The sequence below is a fragment of the Perca flavescens genome, chromosome 21 (assembly GCF_004354835.1).
Source record: "Perca flavescens isolate YP-PL-M2 chromosome 21, PFLA_1.0, whole genome shotgun sequence".
Lineage (NCBI taxonomy): Eukaryota > Metazoa > Chordata > Actinopteri > Perciformes > Percidae > Perca > Perca flavescens.
The window spans coordinates 16,546,381-16,567,131 of record NC_041351.1 but is presented as its reverse complement, the minus strand read 5'-3'; the positions used below and the strand labels follow the sequence as shown (position 1 = coordinate 16,567,131).

At 42.1% G+C, this 20,751-nt stretch overlaps 1 protein-coding gene across 3 annotated transcripts in view; it reads right to left on the bottom strand.

Annotated features, from left to right (window-relative positions):
- Nucleotides 1–20,751, bottom strand: part of ankfn1b (ankyrin repeat and fibronectin type III domain containing 1b) — a 146,159-nt gene that overhangs the window by 2,220 nt on the left and 123,188 nt on the right. For all 3 annotated transcript variants that reach the window (XM_028568531.1, XM_028568532.1, XM_028568530.1), the window contains 14 exons: nt 18,423–18,636; nt 17,908–18,115; nt 13,452–13,649; nt 12,523–12,636; nt 12,196–12,293; nt 11,020–11,110; nt 7,098–7,205; nt 4,708–4,807; nt 4,089–4,221; nt 3,568–3,687; nt 3,246–3,461; nt 1,979–2,145; nt 1,657–1,807; nt 36–204 (listed from right to left, as the gene is read on the bottom strand). In XM_028568531.1, the coding sequence (XP_028424332.1) occupies nt 36–204; nt 1,657–1,807; nt 1,979–2,145; nt 3,246–3,461; nt 3,568–3,687; nt 4,089–4,221; nt 4,708–4,807; nt 7,098–7,205; nt 11,020–11,110; nt 12,196–12,293; nt 12,523–12,636; nt 13,452–13,649; nt 17,908–18,115; nt 18,423–18,636 (2,087 nt within the window). The remainder of the gene's footprint in view (nt 1–35; nt 205–1,656; nt 1,808–1,978; nt 2,146–3,245; nt 3,462–3,567; nt 3,688–4,088; nt 4,222–4,707; nt 4,808–7,097; nt 7,206–11,019; nt 11,111–12,195; nt 12,294–12,522; nt 12,637–13,451; nt 13,650–17,907; nt 18,116–18,422; nt 18,637–20,751) is intronic.

The following is a 20,751-nucleotide window of genomic DNA, read 5'->3' as shown; positions in this document are numbered from 1 at the left end:
AATTTACCATTTCTGCCAAAATTGGATATACTGACCCAATTCAAAGATCTGTAGGGGCAGGGTGAGGAAGCCAGAGCGGGGGGAGTATGGGTTATTCTGACCAGGAGCTGTGCACACTTCATCTGAAGGTGGCAGTAGGAGTAGGAAGGACACTTTCTCTCCGAACTCTACCACTTCTTGGCTGTAGATACGGAAGTCCTGCACCTAAACACACGGCAACAGGTGTTCTCAGTATGCCGATGTAAGTCTTAAGCGTGATTTATGGTTGTGCAGAGGTTCCACGCAGAGCTTTCGCCGTAGACTACGCAAGTGGCCTAAAGTTTCTACTTGTACGTTGGTGTGTGCTTCGATCTCTTTAAGAGAATAGCAGGGCCGACATGTGTGTAAGTGGGGAGCGTGTGGTGGAGCGAGTGAGAGAATGATGGTGATTAGCTTCGAAGCAGGTAGCCTACCGAATCTATAGTCATAGTGAGAGAAACAAAGTGTCTCCCCTGTGCTTTCTGACCACGGTGGGAAATCTGTAGCAGGAAAAGTTAACCCTCTCCTTGATTTCATGTTGTTTATGGAGGAGAAACCAGAAATGAGTATGGGGAAATGCAACGCTACCAAACCATGGCCAAGCGACGTACGTCGGCGTGACGTGTAGTTCCAATTTTCGAGAGGTGCACGTCAGGCTACAGCGTAGGGTCCGTGTCTCCACAGCATAGATTTAACGCAGAAGCATAAATCACGCTTAACCTTAAAACAGTGACAGAATACTGACATCATGTCATTTTAATGTATGCAGTTCTTTTTGTGCAAGATTAATTAGATATTATTAGATTATTAGATCATTTGCTCAACTGCTCCTTTTTTTTACCTCTATATATATATATATATATATATATATTTTTTTTTTTTTTTTTTTTTTTTTATTTCAGCTTTTATTTTATAAGTAAAGGGTGAGTGGTTGCCTTCAAACGGAAGTCACAGTTGAAGGGTACGGATCACAGACCGCTAGCCCACCATGAAGTCATTTTTTCTCTCATTTGAGTATCTTGAAAGTAGAACCAGAGGCTCCAACTCCAATAGTGGAATGAGAACTACGGTTTGCTGTAATTATGGGTTATTGCATGTCACTAATACACTGCTGAAGCCATATTTGTTTTTTGTTTTTTTAATGTAACATCCATCCCCTCTGGAAACAAACATATTTAAGGTTTCAGTTCTACATTCTGTCATTCTAATCTATCAATACATATGTTCATATATGTATTCATGTAACTTTTCATTGCACAGCCGTAGAGTTCTGTCTAGTGCTAGCTGGAAGAGTGGGTGGTAAAAGGTTAAAGTCAAATGGACAATGATTGCCATTGTGCTGGAATTCAAACCATGTTCTTTTACAGAAATCATGTAGAATTAGTGGTCTAACCAGAATTGGCTGAATAACCATTGGAATCATTTTCATGGCTTTGAGCTCTTGCTACTGCCTGCCTCTGGAACTTGGCTAGATATCTCTCAAGAGGAGTTTCAACTGGTTCCATGATATCAGTCAAAATCAGTCTCCACAAAAAATACCATTTTTGTTTTGCATTTGGTAGAGAAAAGGTTGTACATCTCACTGTAGAACCGTATGCTTATGGACAAAGAAACACACAGTTTCAGATTGACTCTGACCTGATTGCCAGGGACGTTGATGTATGCCATCAGGTCTTTGATGGCGCTGCGCAGGTCCTGTAGGAGGCGATGTGGAGCACTTTGTTCTTCACGGTCCATTTCCGACGACTCCTCCAGAGAGCTGAGAGCCTGCAGCCACTGCCACTCCTCTCTAAAACAACACACATGCAGAACACACACTCACAGGAATGCTTTAAAAGGGTGCATCAATCTACTTAACATGTATCCTTGTCATTGTTTAGCCAGTATATTCAGGTGTCTGGTCAAAACTGATCCAGAACCCATATATACTGACCCACATTAGGTGGCATATGATTCCCACCTGGACACGTTGCTGTTGTCCCGAATTTTGGAGTGACAGAGGACGTTGGGGAGTTTCTGGGGCACAAGCGCTCTGATTTGCTCCACTGATGTACACAGCTTTAAGTAGCCCAGGTATAAGCCTGGAGGCAACGTCTTCTTGCTTCGCCTGTGATACGCCAGCTTCTCCTGGGAACAGCAGGTGGAGAGAGACTAAGTTAGAGGACGGTATGGTAGTGTTGACTGAGGTCGACACAGATTCTAATTTTATCTCTTTAAGCAACCTCACAATCATCTAAATGATTGTGTTTTCATGTTTTGCCGTTGTTGGTCCTTGAGAGACTTCAGTCTAAAGTTGTTCCAACATGTTTAAAGTGGAAGTCAGCACAGCAAAGTAGCCCATCAGTACATTTTTATGTATTTCATCATACAATTTGTTCATAACTGGCCACAAAACAAATATTTCAGTGAAATGTGGTTTTGCCAAAGGGTTTCTCCACCATTGTTTTGGAACCACAAGGCCAAACCAACTTACACTGGAGACAGAACAGCATTGCAACAATGGTATCAAGTTTACCGGGCTATGTAGACAAAATCAACTTGTGGTTTGGTTCCAGATTGTGGTCGTTCTGAACAAAACAGCCACACAGCATTAGTTACAAAACACAAAACAAAAACAATTTGCAAGATTATCATCATCAGGTCCCCAATGCTGAAATTCAAAGGTAACCTTCCAGTTTCCACTAAAATAAAGTGACTGAGATGATTAACATTCATGTTGGATTGGCATGGATCATTGACCTGAAATCTGGCTTTTAATTAATTTGTTGGCAAGCCAATTCAATATGTGTCCGCACAAAGAAGGTAACAAATGGATGAGGAGGGAATAGAAAACAATACAGAGTGTCTGCACAAGCAGCACTGGTAATTGGAAGCACATTTCATTTTACAGTGCTATTGTTTCAGCCACACAGCCTCATGTTTACTGTTTTTCTGTGAATGAGAGTTTAAAAAACATTAGAGCGATACTAATAGATAAATGCTTTCCAGTGTTTTGGGGGGCATTTTGTTGTTGACAAAGGGCCTTAAACTATGCTGTTTCATCTTGCTAAATCTTCGGGTAACAAACATTGCAAAGAATGAGCCTGATGAAAACCACAACCACTGCTGACAAACCCTCCTACCATTCCTAACTGCTGTGGAAGCAGCCTGTCTCCAAAACAAAAGCAAAAATAACACATTTACCAAAACGGAACTAACTACCAATCACTGCCCTACGTCGGACTCACGTGGAGAGTGATGAGAAGCATGTCCAAAGCAGTGGGCTCTTCAGGGGACGAGATGGACTTGCGTTGGAGCTGCAGTTTGCAAAGCTGCATCCAGCGAACCCCATCCAGGTTGGGACAGGCATTCATGTCCTTCAGGAGCACCAGCAGGGCATTACCATGCTTGTCTTTGATTGGCTCAAAGTACACCTGACCAAGGTCCTGGGTTCCCAGCATTCCCTGATGAAAAGACATCAGATAATAATTGTACTGCTGTTCAGTGCTTTTCTCTTTGTTTGGAGCATCACCATAGTCCTAATAGTTTGTGATGCTGGTGTTGTACTACCTGTAGATGGGAGACAGCCTGCAGCATCTTGAGGCGTGTCTGCAGAGTACAGGAACAGGACGACTGGGACGGACTGAGACACTGCTGCAGCCAGGGAATCTCCTCCCATAGATAGGATACCTGGCACACATGGATGCACACATACAAATGTTTTTCAGTTTATGATCTAATGCTCCGTTTGCAGCTGATTAGTAATAACCAAAGGGTAATGTAATCATGGTTAAAAAGCAGTAATGTGTCCATATAAATTACTAAACAAAAACCCATTTTTATCAGTTTTATGATGATTGTAGCGGGTCATTAATTGTCTGAGAAATATATCAAAGTGTGGTGTTGGAAGTCTGTCTGTCTGTCTGTCTCTCTGTCTCTCTCTCTCTCTCTCTCTTTATATATATATATATATATATATATATATATATATATATATATATATATATATATATATATATATATCTCTCTCTCTCTCTCTCTCTCTCTCTCTCTCTCTCTCTCTTTATATATATATATATCTGTCTGTCTACCTTTGTAAACCAGAGGAAGTCCTGCATGAGGGAGCTGGAGTAGGAATCTTCAACCTCCACAATAGGAATCTGGTCCTCTGGAGTCACCAACACATTGTCATCTCTGTAGAGTATGGATGTCAGATAGAGACCTCTGGAAAGTAACACAGAAAAAGTACATGTGTTACAGAAACACTACGCCACTGAGTGACTAAATATGAAAATGACACATTGCACAACTCACAGTACCCCAAACGTATCACCTATCTTGCCTTGGTGTCTAAAGGTGATTCAATTTTGATGGACTTGCATTAAAGCCTACACTGGTCTGCACGTCTCTGTGTGTATGTTCTCAAAGTAAGTAATTATCAAAATGACTACATGTCATTAAAAATGTGATTACTATTTGCTGCAATGGAAACCATGTCACCATAAAGTCAGAAGTATATTTAACAATCTATAATGGATATAATATGTTCTCTCCAAAATGAATACTTGTTGAAAATATATGTAAATTGACACAATTGCCATACACAGCAATTACTATTTCTTTCATATTATAGTGTAAAGTCTATAGTATGGAGGCTAACTATTTTGATGTCACATTTCATGGAGGAAAGCGGACAAAAAGAACATCTACCTTTTCAAGCTTTTAACAAATTTGCTGGTGGGTTGGAAGAGGTGGCGCAGACTTTTGGATACTGAATGTTTCCTCCCTTGTGGTGGAGCTTTGCACTGTTCTGTGCAGACAAGACAGAGACAAGAAAAAAGATGTTTGTTGATCAATAGAAACAGAACAAATGAGTCAGATTACTTTTGGATGAATATTCTGATGCTTAAAGTCAGGACACTTATGAGAAACTGTGGCATGACTCTCATTGGTTGTCTGATTTTTTTCCGCCACTGAATACCTCTGTCCTGACAAACTCTAGAAATATCTCTTCCAGTGACAGGTCGTTACCTAATTGACAACAAACCTGACATGTCCAACAACATGGTCGGAGTGGAATGTTTTTCGACATTTCATGCGCTCCAGTGGCGCGGCACCATTTGACAGTCATGCTGGCTGCCAACAGCAGACTATGGGCCTTAAGGGAACCACTAGCTCTCTGCTCCCAGAGGGACACTAACTGTGTGTATATGTATGTGTGTGTGTTTACCTGCACATACTAAAGCTGCTGGAGCATGGCATGTCTTGAGCTTCAGCCATATGAGTGGAGCCAAGGAGCTGTAGTAATTTGTGTGTGTGTGTGTGTGTGTGTGTGTGTGTGTGTGTGTCTGTATGTTTCTTAACCCTTTGCCACTCACCGACAGGGAGGTCAGTTAAGTCTGTGAGGACATGTTCATTTTTAGTGGGCCTGGAGGTGGTTGGAGGCGAGAGAGGGATGTGTGTGTGTTTGTGTGGGCGCCTGTTGGTGAGATAACGCACCTCCCAACTCATTAGAAACCCTGAGTCCCAAACCCTTCACAGATTCCCTCTCCTCCCTCCCAGGTGATCTTACTCCAGCACCAGGCCACTTAAAGTCAATAAATCCCCCCATTCAGGACCCGAAAAGAACAAATTTTCTCTTCAGGTGGACGAGCCGAGGTGGAGTAATAAGAAAAAACAGCACCCCTCGACCCCTCTCACCTCCACAAATTTCTCTTTACTCGCGAGTCTGTTCAGCTCAGGTCCTCCTGGCCTCACTCCCTGTTTGACACTGAGTAAGACAGACAAGTAGGGCTGACTGCTGGGGTGCCTGTGTTAGTCAAGGCCTCTTTCACAGTTTAATTAATAGTGTTTGGACAAGGGGGAGAATGTGGCGTGGGCTATAAGTCGTGCTGCGATGGGGGTGCGTACATGGACATGTGTGAGAGAGTCAGAGCTGAAAGAGAGACCATGAACTAGAATATTTGTGTCTGTTTCATGTACATGTGTATCTATGTGTGTGCCTGTCTATCTTTATGTGTGTATATGTATGGACAGTAGACAGGACGACTGGCGGGCTGTGGGGGGTGGAGGCAGCAGTAGTCAGTGTTAATTTATGCCCTCTCCCGACTCCAGCCCAGGACTCGTCTCTTACAGGAATAACAAACATGACCCCGGGACACGCCACCTTGGCTACCGTGCCTGAACTCTCAAGCTCAATCAGTCGCCGTCTGAAGAACCAAGAGCCACTCAATACTGACTATTATATTGCGTCTCGCCCTATTGCAAATATGGTCTGGCCACAGTGAACAATAGTAAGTGGGTGAGTGTGTTTGGGCATGTGGGTGTGCGAGAAAAAGAGAGACAACTTGCTCCACGCTAAATGCAGTTTGCCGTCATGTAAAAGAGTCACTGTGGACAGGTTTTGACACTTATGGGACCAGCTTACAGCCTGCAGTGTTTGGGGATATAAACAGCCTGAGTGTGAGAGAAGTTGATCTGCATTTTGTCACAGAGAGAGAGGTATTCAGCAGAGGAAGGGCTGAGTCATGGAAAGATGTATAAGGGGGTGGGGGTGTTGTTGAGACAGAGGGGAGGGTATTATTTTTGAGGTGGCATGCCGTCTTAGGGTGTATGGCCCCCAGAGTACTTGTCGTGCCTGAGATTGTAAAGTGTCTGTCAAGGTGAGATGAAACACAGCAATTGGTGAGACGTGTTACACCTGCAAGTTGAACCGTCCATTGCTCATGTTTGTGTTTGTTTACACGAAGAATATTTCTGAAACATGAACTAGATGGTGGTTGAAAATTCTGATGTGTTTGTTTAAAATGTGACGGGTGCAGTGAAAACGACAGAAGCTCAGGTTAATGTCAGAAGCTCATACCGCAGCTAATGGTGCATTTCACTTGCTGCAGGCAATTCCATAACCCAATGGCAGTTTAAAACCTTTATTGTGGCATAACATGTGCTCATATGTAGAGTACATCAAGTCACTATCACTACCAGGTTTATGGGGTTGGGTTTCACCAGGGGTCAGCTATGCAAACCGTTAAAGCTCTCATATTACTGTTCTAAATTTTATGTAAACACGCCCACCAAATCGATCAAAAAGTTGTTGATACCATGGCAGACACAGTGGCGGTGAGCTTCTTTAATCTGTCCAAGTAGCTGGTCTAGTGCCTCCTTCTGGCCTCTCTGACGTGGAGCGCGGCCATCGATATCCCTCCAACCTGCAGACAGAGGTGAGAATGACAATATTAGAAAAGTGAGAATGCAAATGTGCTGTATTTATCAATAGAGTCATAGTGCTGATCTCTAGACCTATGATCTGCATTAATGATGGAGAAGCAAAGATGATGAAATGAGGGTGCTGCAAGTCTGAAAATCCTAATAAATATCTTGCTGTAATGCAAGACAATTATTTAGCCATGCTAGTTGCATAGCTCTATGGATGGCAGTGTCGGTACACCACTTTGATCCAGACTAAATTATTTAAACAACTTTGTGGTCCCTTAGGCATGAATCATACAAACTTTACCTTACTTACACGTGCCACCAGGTTGACATTTTTGTGAAATGTTTTTGTGAAATGTCTTGACTATTGGACAAATTGCCATGAAATTCAGTACAGACATTGATGATTCCCTCATGTTGAATTGTAATTACTTAGTTTATCCCTTAACTTTTCATGTAGCTCCATCATCAGGTCAAACTTTATATTTGTCCATTACTTTGACGTCAGCCTCGGGTATTCTTTGTGTTCAGTGCTAATTACCAAATGTTAGCATTCTAACGTGCTAAGCTAAAATAGGGAACAAGATAAACATTATAACGGCTAAACATCCGCTTGCTAACATTGTCTTTGTGTTAGCATATTTGCATGCTGACGTTAGCATTTAGCTCAAAGCACGGTTGTGCCTTAAATAAAGCCTCACAAGCCTTTAGCATGGCTGTAGAATCTTAGTCTACTGTACATGCTGAAAAACATTTTGAACAGTTTTTAGTGTTTGTATTGTTATTGGGCCCACTAGTAGCTTATTTGGGGTTCCCCATTTCGCGCAGCCTACATATGATCATTGTACCTTCTTGTGTTTAATGATACAATGATGATGTGTGAAATAAACAAACTGTATAAAATATGGAAGTAGTCTCCTAACGACACAGATAGGATACTGAAAAGCTAAAACGAGGCTCAAAGTGGGCGGCTCCCAGTGGCTGTCAACTATTAATCGCCAACTATTCTGATAATTGATTAATCATCTGATTCCAGCTACTTAAATGTAAATATTTCCATTTTCATCATGCTTTATGACAGTAATCTTAAATATGTTTGAGTTGTGGACAAAACAACACATTTAAGGATGTCATATTGGGCTTTAGAAAACACTGATCAACATTTTTCACAATTTTCTGGCATTTTATAGACCAAACAACTAATCGATTAATAGAGAAAATATTGGACAGATTATTCAACGATGAATGAAATAATCGTTAGTTGGAGCCCTTATAGAGACCAAAACAGTTTTTGTATCAGACTCTAAACTTGTTTATTTCTGCTGTAAGGTTGGACATTTTAACATGGGGTCTATGGGGATCGACTCCCTTTTGGAGCCATGCCTCAAGTGGCCACTCGATGAATGGCAATTTTTGGTACTTCCACATTGGCTTCTTTTTTCTGCACCGGAAGTTGCCGCTTAGTTTGCAGAGATGAACTGACATTTGAGATCGCCTGCTGTATCTTTGGTTCTGCAAATTAGGTATTTAGGTACATCTCAGTATTTATCACAAAACTTCAAATATTCCCAAATGGTAGTTTGAACACAACTGCAATAAAGAGAGTCGTCCTTCTTTGATCTTCATATTTTCATATTAGTTTGTAGATCAGTCAATAATTTATTATTTTCTATGAATAAAGAAACATCATCCAATATTGACTACTGTCAGTTGTTTCCCTTTTTTTGGTGTGCAAGCCTTGTGCTGTAAGATTTTTATAACGGACAGGCTGCTACTGGGGAAGCATACAGATTAGGTTCACAGAGGAATGTTTTAATAACATTATTTGGTTTATTTTAAATAGGTGAACCTGGATCCATGGACTATGGAGTAATAACTTTGGTTAGATGGAAATAAACTGGACTTAAACTGACACTTTTACTATTGTATAACCATACAGTGCTAACACATACGTCAGTGGGACTCTATGTGAGGTTAGCCTGGGGATTGGGAGGGGGTTAATCAAATCCTGCCTGGGACCCCAAAAATTCTTGGGCTGGCCCTGTTCCTGAGGCTTCCAATAGTAGGAGTGTGAGGTGTGTGAGACGACCTGCTTCTCAAACAGATCTTGTGTGTGTACTATAGGAAACAGCACCCACCCCAGTGTGAGAAAGCTGTGGTTGGCTGACAGACAGACCTACTGAGCACCACTGCTACTGGCTGCTCTGCACATATTTGAGCTCAGAACAGTCAGTACACACACACACACACACACACACACACACACACACACACACACACACACACACACGGTGTGGCTGCCCCAGTGACAGAAAGTATCACACCACACATTTGCTATGCCTCCAAAAGAAAACCATTCTGAATTCACAGTTATTGTAATACAACCTCTATCTCTGTTGCTATCCCTCTTTGTGTTTTCCCCCTGTATCCTCTTATTACAATAATATAGACACACACACAAACACACACTTTCCTTTCCCTCCTCATAGATGACCATCTCTGCAGAAAACGATCCTTCAGCACCTTCTGCATACTGTGGTAGTAAGCCAGCATCCTTGCTTGCTCACTGGAGGATGTGTCAGCGATAACCCCCCCCCACCACCACCATCAACCACCACCCACCCCCCATTACCCCCACCCCAACTCCCTCTCCTGGAGCCCCCCGGAGGGCGCGTGAGGCTGAAACACGGTGAGCTCTATTCCCGGAAAGGTGCCTGTCCCGACAGGACAAGCGGGCCCTTTAATGGGCGTCCACGGCCCGGTATAAGGCCCCCACTGTTGGGGCTGCGCCGCGTGCTACAGCACAGACATGCAAATATTTCCAGTGGTAGGCCCAAATGGAAAACACAAACACGCAACATCGAAATTAGCTCTGAGAGAGGGAGGGAGGTGGACAGTAGAAAAAAAAGAGAGGGAAAGCCCAGTCTCCTAAAATGAAGACACACACACACACACATACACACACTTTCTGAAAAACGCGGTGTGCTGATGAGGATAAACATGTTCATGTGTTCCCCAGATGTGCCCTCAGTGTGTGCCAACACATCTATACTCACAGTACCTATGTTCACTCTCTTACAGTAGGTGTGTGCCGGCTGCACAGACTATACATGCTGCACACAAACAACTATCATGAAACCCATCTCACAAATCAATACACTGAATTAAACACTTAAATTAATTTTAATTTTTTTTAATTTAATTTACTTGCAAACCAACAAATCTAATATTATACTATATACCAAAGAAAACATTGTAAAGTCCTCAATCTATGTTTTGTAACTTATTAGAAAACCTCTGATAGATAGATAGATAGATAGATAGATAGATACAGAAAGGAAGAAATAAGGTCAGAGCTGGTGAGTCAACACCTCAGCTGTTGTTGCACATGACTTCACGGTTAACTTCTTGGCTGAACTCGGGCACCTTCTTCTGTCAGCCAGCCCCAAACGCCATCCTGAGGCTATGGTTACACACTCTGACGTCCACAGATGGGGTCCCAAAACCCACCCAGCCTGCTGGTCCCAGAGGGTCCAGCTGCCCCAGCCCCCCCCCCCCTTAATGATGCTAAAGCAACGTCAGAATGACGTTGGAACAACCAAATCAACGAATGTGAAATGATGCAAAGTCCACACACATACGCACATCTAAGTCCTGTGTGAAAACAATTTTTCAGTGGTGTTAATTCAGTGAGGCAAGCCAAAACCCTTCAGGGCACTTGTTTCGAGATGTTGTTAACTTGAAGTGCTATGTTTTGCGTTGTGTGAAACATAAAGTACACACACAAACATACACACTGTGGAGACTTACTGGAAGGTGCAGCGCAGGCAGGTGTGGAAACTAGTGGAGGCCCCCAGCCCTTCATGTTGTAGGCTGACACCTGGACATAGTAATAGGTCCCCTGTAAGGACAGGACAGAAGACAGTTAAGGCACCATATACAAATGTATGTGTGTGATTCAGTGATGCATCTGGTTGTCTCTTGCTAGGTCGCTGTCTGTCTACATTTCTGTGTGTGTGTGTGTGTGTGGAATGTAAAGGGTCTATCTAGAAGCTCTGTCTGTCCCTGTGCCCGGTCTGCAGACAGCAGGCCTCTGTCTCTTCTTTCTCAGCCAGATCAATCAAAACAGCCGCCGACACTTCCTGACCTCGCCTTGACCCCTGTCATGTGACAGGAGTGAGCTTTGGCTGGCAGCGGGGGTCTTAAAGGGGGGAAGGGGTTTCTCTCACACAATAACAAACAACCAATGGAGCGTCCATTTGTCTACATGCCCACTTAAAAATGCCAAACATAAATCAGGTGGCAGGCTACCAAGCTGCTCTTTCCATCATTTTGGGAGCCAAGACTTTTAACAAATAACAAATAAACTGTGTTTTCCAATTGTGTTTTTAGCAGGGCCATTTGTCTTGTCACCCCCATCATTTGGGATTGATGGTGACAACTTGTGTGCGGAGTTTGACATATGTAAAGAAGAGTCACTTGGGAAATGCCTTCAAATGTCGCCAGAGCAATTGTGTAAATAATATCAGGGGCCTTCGTGTGGCAGAATAGCTTCTAAATTTTATATCCGTCAACGCCAACAGCTGGAGAAGCTAGAGCTCAGTGGTTCTTTGTGTTGCTTTATCACCCATAAACTACCTAGATAATGCATGACAGTATCCTTTTTATCTGGTAGTTCTTAGGGACTGTGGTGGGAGCAGAGGAAATAGGACTACTTCATTAGGGTTAATGTGAAAATGGTGTGATGTGCAGGAAGGGATGAATGAACACATGGAAAGATTTTCTATCCAGACCATCAAAACAAGACACATTTATTGTCATTGGAGCGGCTCCTGGTGTTATCTTTTGACAGCATCACATATAAGAGATTTAATTCCGTTATTTTGGATTCTGGGTCGGTTTCTTCCTGCTTACTACTGGTTGAATCATCGTACTGAAAAAGACTGTCAATCATATGGCGGAGACAGAGATTCTGGCAGAACTTACAGAAGTGAGTCCAGGGATGTTGCACTGTAACAGAGTGGTGTCCTCCACGATGATCTCACCCAGCAAAGGACTTAATAAAGGAGCACTGCTCCAGCTCACTGCAAATACACACAAACACATTTTTTTAATCTTCAATAACTAAACCTTCAAATATCAGGGGCCTGAAATTGAAGAAATTGGTATTGAAAAAATTCCAAAACACTTGTGACTTGGAAATACTTGAAGTATTTAATAACACTTCTAATCTGCATTTCATTTTGCACCAGAGCTTTGTGATACTGAGTAGTTGGTTTTAAATGAAGCAGAGGGACGGCCACGGTGGCTGACCTTTGTACTTGGTAACCACAGCAGAGTTGACACAAAGAGGTTCCTGGAAGTCCACCCTTAGACTGGTACTGCTGCTTACAGACAGGCGGACCTTACTGGGGGCGTCTGGAGGGTCTGGGCAGACAGACAGACAGAAAGATGGCAAAGTAAACATAAGCAGACTTAATATCCTTCACTGTGTATCATAACTATTATAATGCAGTGAGCTTATACAATTGGCAGCTCACTGTAATAACATAATTTAGTCTTCCTGGTCTGTTGTACTATGCATTGCTCAGTTTCAGAAATTCAAAAAAGTCAAATAGTAGATGCTTGTTATTTAACATCTTCACAAGTTAATTTTGACTTAGTCAAAACTGAGAAGAAGCGAGGATATCAGTGATTGTGATTGTGAATGTGACTACATAAAGTTAAATTAAACTAATACATTTTAACATGTGGTGAATAATTTCCATTCATGTCCACACACAACTTACCCATCAAATTACACGAGTACGTGGAATTACAAAGAGGGGAACAATCTTTTTTTTTTTCGCATCAAAGTGCAGATTGGTTTGGGTGAAAGGGAGTGTGTGCGTGCGAGTAAGTCTGTTTTCAGGGGTGGCTGTCTACCCTGCTACTAAACGTGTCATGAAATGCCTATAAAAAATTAAAACAGGAATACAGGCGTGTTATGTTTGCGCACACACACACACACACACACACACACACACACACACACACACACAAACACACACACGCACAGTTGTGTGCAAGCCTTTCCAGTGTGGAAGCCATTAACTCTGCCCAGACAGAATGCCAGCAGAGAATGGGGTGCAAAATGAAAACCAAAGCGACTGCTCGTATGATGTGAGAGGCAAGCTTCCCCTCAGTCAGCATTTAAAAAGAAAATCTCTATAACAAGCATCAAAGTCATCCTGAAGCCTTACTAGCATGCTCGAAACCCGTCTGCATGCGACGGAAGAGCCGGAGCCTCCACTCCCAGGCCTTTAGCTGCCTCTCGCGGTCAGCTCCCTCCCGCTCACCAGGACCATCGCTTCGAACCTGGGCCTGAAGCTCCGACACCCGCTGCTCAGCCTCCTGCACCAAGGTGGCCAAATGCACTGCTCGGCCCTCCAGACTCACAACTAAGAAACACATGGGAGAGACAGCGAGAGAGAGAAAAGTCAATGTATGCGTACTGTATTAAAAGAAGAGTTTCATTACACATTATTTCAAAACGACTTTGTCGTTGAGAAAAATGCTTTCATATTGAAACATGAAGATAGTTGGTAAAAACAGCTCAAAGCTAAGCAATGCTGGACTATAACTTTTTTTAAATTGAGTGGGCTGTTTTTCTAACCAAGATTCAAAGAGTAAATGCAAAATACTGTGAATCTATTTTTATAGTAGAACCATACCATTGTGGACTTTTTCAGGAACAAAACACGTCACAAAATGATTTACTAGCTCAATTAGAGAAGTAAATATCATGTTGGTTTCACTTTTATCAAGTGCACATAGCTATACTGATATTGCAGTGGCCTGCAAAAGTGGCCTACAAAAGCAACTTAAATTGCTTTTGCAGGGACTCTTTTTAATGTCTTTGTTTGCCAAAATGATGTGGCAGATTCCTCAATAAACTTCATTTAACTAAGCAGTCCCTCTTCAGGGATGACATCACCTAGAAAATGACAGAAAATGTTGCAATGAAAGTGAGAGGGGCCAAAGAGGGAGGAGTATTCTTCGTTTGCGGTTTTAAGGGAACACAAAATGGTGGGAACGTGCATAGGCATCATTTTAAACTGCCATTGTAAAACTATTTTTCTGCAAAACTTGTGGAAACAAATGTGTATAAGTCATCTATATATATATCGTAGACCACAGACTCAACCAGCCTCCATCAGAGGAATGCTTTTCTGAGAGGGGGTAGGGTGTTACTAACACGTGAAGAACGATGTTTACTTAAACAAAAAAACACATCTCCATAGTAGATGCAATGCAACACCCAATGAAAATGTTCAAATCATGGCCATGCGGTTAGTGATAATGGCTGAACACAAAGATTGAAGATTGCAATTGCCAACGTGTACAGATCACTTTAAATAAAAGTATAGACTAAGTAATGTAAAGCTGTTAAGGTCACAAAGGACAGTAGCATACTGTACTTCTTCTTTGGTGGCTGGTCATTCTGGGAGTGTTTGGGACTGCTGTGTGTCTGTGTTTAGTCTGTGTGGTCTGTGTTTGTTCATTGTAGATTCCACTGTTGAGCGTTAGATTCCACTGTTGACAGTAAGTTTAAAGCTCCGTGTCAAAATGTCCATCTGGGTGTTTAATTCTGCGGCTCTCTTGGTGTCTCCTCTGTGGCTGCGAGCTTCTCTTTGAATCGGAGAATCTCTTCTGGGTGTCATTTGTGTTGTTCTCTTCAGCCACTTGTGTGAAGACCTAGAGGCTGTTTGCCACTTTTAAAACAGGTAATGCAAGGGTTGGGGGTTAGGGTTTAAATTAGGATTATTACTGAGGATCCTTGGACTTGGACTCTTGGACATGTGGAAATAACTGTAAAAGGTCCATTTTGATTTACATTTCCAGCCCTTCCAGGGCTATAAACTGGTCCAGATGCTGTCACCAGTGTGTACGTGTGTCTTGATTTGTCCTTATTTCACATCAAGGATGGGATCCTCTACAGCACATTAAAGTGCCTTTGTCCTATTGAGAGGGATTTATAATGTGAATATGAAGTTGCTTTGGAGAATTTGCTTGGTTGTCTTTGTCTGCCTTTGTCTTTCTGGTAACCACACAATGAAGTCAAGCCTAGCAATATCAATAAGCATCGGAGTTAAATCCTTTCAAAGCTCAAGGAAAAGTCTGCAGCGTCTTTGATGTCAATTCTCCTCAGATGGAGTTTGATTAGTACATGCTTATAAAAATAGAAGCCTTTACTTTCCTTATGTGCTGTTGTTCTCTCTCTTACACACACACAGACTCACAGACACACAGACACACAGACACACACACACACACACACACACACACACACACACACACACACACACACACACACACAACTCACATTCTCTCATGAGTTATTTGAGTCCTGGAGAGAGGGAACAATCAAAGAGCAAACTTCAGTAAACATCACTTTCCATTCAAGTGTTTTCAATTTAATGATAACTTTATAAGACGTCTGGCTCAGCTCTGGAGGAGTGTGTGTGCGCGTGTGCACACAAGTGCAAACACAAACAGCCTAGGAGCCGTACTGGCGAGTTCTAATCATTAACAGAGGAATGGAGCAGAGGCTCAGCAGATCACAGACAGTGAAAAGTGCTTACAAAGATGACTAATATTGCATCATGATTAGCACCGCTTCATTGCCTTTAATATGTTTTCACTGCCAGCACAAAACAGAGGAGCTGTGTGAGTTTGTCAGGAGTGTGTAGATGAATGCAATACTGGTATGCATGATAAGAGATTGTGCTATTAGTTATTTGTGCGTCGTTGCTTTGGGCAACACCTGCGTTTGCTTTGGTGGCAGCTGATGTTGTCGTGGCAGCAGCTTTGGTGTCCACAACGACAGTTGTTGATTCCCATTGAGTGGCTTTTGGGGCCCAAACAAACTCTGGTCTGGAATCAGTTCTGAGCCATGCTAAAGTCTATATAGGAAAAGAAATGATAACAGATCTGTCAGTAAGTGACATATGTGGGTTGGGGCTTCACTTGCGTCATAATTTGTAAAGTGTACAAGTTGTGATTGGCAGAACACAACTACATTTGGCTTTTCCACACATCATACAAGTTTTTTGGCAAGATTAGATTGGCGAAAGGATCTGGCAAATCAACTTGCCTCCTGCTCAAAGCCAAGGTAGCATTTGCTATGGTACAATTCACCTGTAGGCCAGCCAAACTCCAAACAGGAGTAAAGGGCTGTCAAATTTTACAAGGAAGAATACGATTAAATACAAGAGAGTGAAAACATGAGAGAAACATTGCTCTCCTTAGTACAAACACATTGTGGTGACCCCAGAAGAGATTATGGATATTTTTTAAAGAAAGAAAAAGATGAAAACAGCTTCTTGAATAATTTTTTGTAACGAGTATATTTGTCCAATTTTATGGACTGCAACAAAAGGTTTATTAGTAACTTTCAGCAACTTTGCATGACCTCCCTTTACAGTTTTTTTTCGATTGCTAAACCACAGTTGGCACAACTGGAGCTCCATGTGCAAAACTCTAACTACAGTCTGCACAGCAGCAGTTCATGTGAACCAAACTCTAGTTCGTTTTTCATTGCTTGAATACAGTTTTCAAAACTCTACACACTTATCCCATGACTTTAACCACAACCTGCACAGCACACACTGCTGTCAAATCTGTCATCCACGCATTCAAAACAGAATGGATTTCAGTCTGGTGTATTTCAAACACTGCTGATTGCAATTTTAACTCAATTTTTGGAAATAAAGAAACACCAAATAAGAATGAATCAATTATACACTGTACTGTTGGAGAGAAACAGTAAACAGGTAAAAGAGCAAAGATACCAACATGTCCAGGTAAGATGTCTGAGGTTGCATACACAGCTATAAAAAAAAAAAAAAAAAAAAAAAACGTGAAAAAACACAACCTTTACTATAGTAAAACTGTGGACTTACTGTTTTTCACAAAGTAATGGAGGTGGAAGCAATGTCAACACCACATTCATTTGGATTTATGGATGATGCAGGCGCATGGCGAGCCAGGACATTCAAAGTTCTTTGCTATTACGTACCTTTAGTTTTTAACTTTTTTTCTCTATTTTATTTTTATTTTATCTATTGAAGCAAACTGCTGATTTTCATTCCCTCTTGTTTACATAAAAAAAAATTCAGTCTTTTCTTTAAAGAAACTGTTGATTAGTGTGAAGTCACTTAAATGATTCAAACCAAATTACAGATTAAAAGTTTGTAATTTCTGTATTCGTGGTTGGGTTACTGTTTTTACTCTCAGTGTGTTCTGAGTGACGGTGTGTGTTATCTAGATGAAGATCGTTCATAGTGTTTGGCTGCACTGAGCCTGTTTTGAGACATGTGTGAAGAGTTGTGTTGCTTGGAATGAGCTTTGCAGGTGATGTGAACTGTTTAGCTTAGGTGACTGTTGGTAATTTTTTTGTACATGTGGCTTCAGTTGTGGCGTCTGTCGTTTAGCAATCGAAAAAAAACTGTAAACACACTCCAGTTCGTGGATGTTGGTGTTGATCGCCAAATCAGATGCAACTACACAGCAAGGGTACTGAACAGAGTATTCTTCACGTCACAAGCACATTGGGCAGCAGGAACTGTAGTTTTGATTAGTCCCATTAACATTCAAATGATCCCCATGTGACTGGGTAGGTACTACAGTGCAGGTATGTTGTGTTCCTCTACTCACAGTGGGGGCTTTCCTTGGCACCAGCTTGCAGTAGCAGCTTGGCCATGGGCACGTTGTTGGTCATTATAGCAATATCGAGGGGAAGAAGACCCTCGCTGTTCGGGGTGTTATGGTCCAGCTCCTCCAGACTGTACTGGGACAGAAGCAGCTGTACCAGGTCCAACTCCTGGTGCTCCACTGCCTCGAACAGCGCCTCATTACTCTGGAACTGTGATACAAAGAAAGTGAAGTTAAAAAAAAAAGAATAGCACTGAAAGCTTACGTTATGATACCTCTGTCATGTCAGCTTGTATCGGTGAGTGTTAAACTCTCTCTGCACACAACCATGTCTACATACGGAATGTTTCTCACAATATGTTTTCTGTCTCGCTGTACAGAAGTGAGATGGGTGGGTGTATGATGTTACTACCTGAAGCTCTCTTACTATCCAAGTCTATGTGTGTTCCCTGATTTTTTTTAGACTACAATATTCCTGGGCTTATTATTTTTTCCTTCTCAGTCTCGCTCTGACTTACTACGGTGGTTTTGCGCAGCTTCTCCTTGTCTCCTCCCCGTCCTGACACCACACTGTCCTCCAGGGTAGGGGGGTTGGTACGGAACTTTCCAGACAAGTTGCGGTATAGCCGGCGAGCCGCGCTTGGCGAGGACAGGCTGGTTGACTTGCGGGCTGGGGCCGGCTGGTGGGCCTGGTCCCCCCTCATTGGCTGCGTCATCTTGGCAGAGTCAGCCCTGGAGGAGAGACAGGAGGGATACTTTAGGTGAGAGAAAGGATTCAGTACATGGACCCTGTGAAGCTTGAACACTTCTCAAATCCAAAGAGATAAGACCAAACAAACAGAGTTTCAGAAAAAGGCAGTCAACTACTCTCCTCTTCTTTATAGCTTGTCAGTTTATCTCCATAAAACAAACTGTGACTTGCCTAATTTAATTTACTTGGACTAATTAGAAATTATTACTACAGGTCAAAAAGCACTTCTGCTTTATAATGGTGGAGGAATAAAGAAAAAGAACCTGAAAGGAAGGATGGCCAGACACGTGTTTAACTGACACAACTCTAGTTAAAATCCATTTTGGTCTGGAATTCAATCTTAATCCATTCACAAAAGAAGCTGAAAAACACAATAAGACTAAGGAAGGACGTTTCTACTCTACAGGAAACAAGTTTAGATTCTGGCTCTTGAAAACAGCACCAGAAATTCATAGGTCTGAATGTAGCAATACTGTTTTAAGTGCCAAGGCAGGTCAGCTCAGCATATCGATTGTTGAAACACATTTAATGCCTTGTGTTGATGTAAAGGTATGTATGGCAGTGCCTGTCAAGATTTTTGGATTGTGACAATTGAAAGTAAAGAAATGTCCACTAATCCCCCCTGTTACAGGGAGCTAATGTAGAAAGGTGAACAGCTGATCTTAAGAGCTATTTTGCCTTTTTAGCTTTTGTAGGATCATCACAAACAAAAATATTTACATAGTTCAACATTTTTTATTTTAATCCCATTATAAATCCTATTATATTATAAAAAATGATCTTCAACCCCCTGGGAGGGCGGTCAAAACACCTGGCTGAGAACCACTGATCTATGGCATGGTGATAAATGACACTGATCTGCCAGTTGGGCACCATGTTGGCATTATCAGTTCTCAGCAAGATAATCGGCATACAGCAGCTCTCTCTAACAAAGATCTTTGACAGACAAGTTTTGCAGAAGGCACGGTCAATCTTGTCAAGCTCTGACCACCCACTCTTGGAGGAATTCATTCCTCTTCCCTCTGGTCGGAGATATCTGGATCTCTAGAGGAAAAACAAACTTTTTATTAGTTACCTTCTCTGTGACACTTGTAGAAATCACTATTCCTGACAATCTCAAGGGATTTTTTTTGACACTGTCCCCTATTCAAGTCATGAAATTGTTCTCAATGAATCTGTTGGTCGTGTGCTGCTAGGATGTTTGATGTTTTGTGCCATGTTTATAGTGTTGTTGTTGTTTATTGTACCTCCATCTGCAAATCAAATTTCCCCTCGAGGGACAATAGGAACTCTGAACACTCTGAACAGTCACAGATGCCATATGAGTCACCCGGCACTGGCAAAGTCTGCCTGGTAGCCGGTTTGCCAGGGCTGCGCTGTAATGTCATATATTTCTGATGTGTTTCAAAAGATCAGCATCTCTTGCCCCTGGTGTCTTGGCATCACTGGTATGACGACTATGCCCCCCTCTCCATCCTGCCATGGGAACTATGTAGATGACAGTGTGTTTCTAGGGTGAGTCTGGTACGTGGTGTTCACACACACTCGACTGCTGAAGGAAATGTCAGCAGGAATCTACAGGCGATGGTGACAGACTCCGTGGCAGGTCCCTCCAAACAGAGGCAGAGAGATAAATGAATTCCTCAAGGACACACTTAAAACCGCTTCATTTTGTTCCTCCCTTGACTCCTAACATCTTATGAACTCGTTTCCCATCCTATCATCTCTCCCCTCTCTGTTTCTCTGCTCTCTTCCTTCCCCTTGCTCTCGGGCTTACGCTCTTTTGCTCTTTTCCCTTATCTCCTTATTGCCTCTCATTTCTCTTCCATCATCTCCCTCGTTCTCTTCTTCCCCCTTCCCTCTCATCCTAACGCCTCTTTCTTGCCTTGATTCTACTCTGAATCATCTTTTTATTGAAGTATGACTATAATCAAAGAATCTTTTTGAAATAGACAATTATTCTACCATCACAAACCCACTAGAAACATTCATACTCATTTCATTTCTTAAAAAAAGTGAAAAGGTTTCAATGTAAACTGAAAGACAGTAATAAGGTAATGAGTAAGTAGGTTATATACCATTTTCTAGGCATTTAT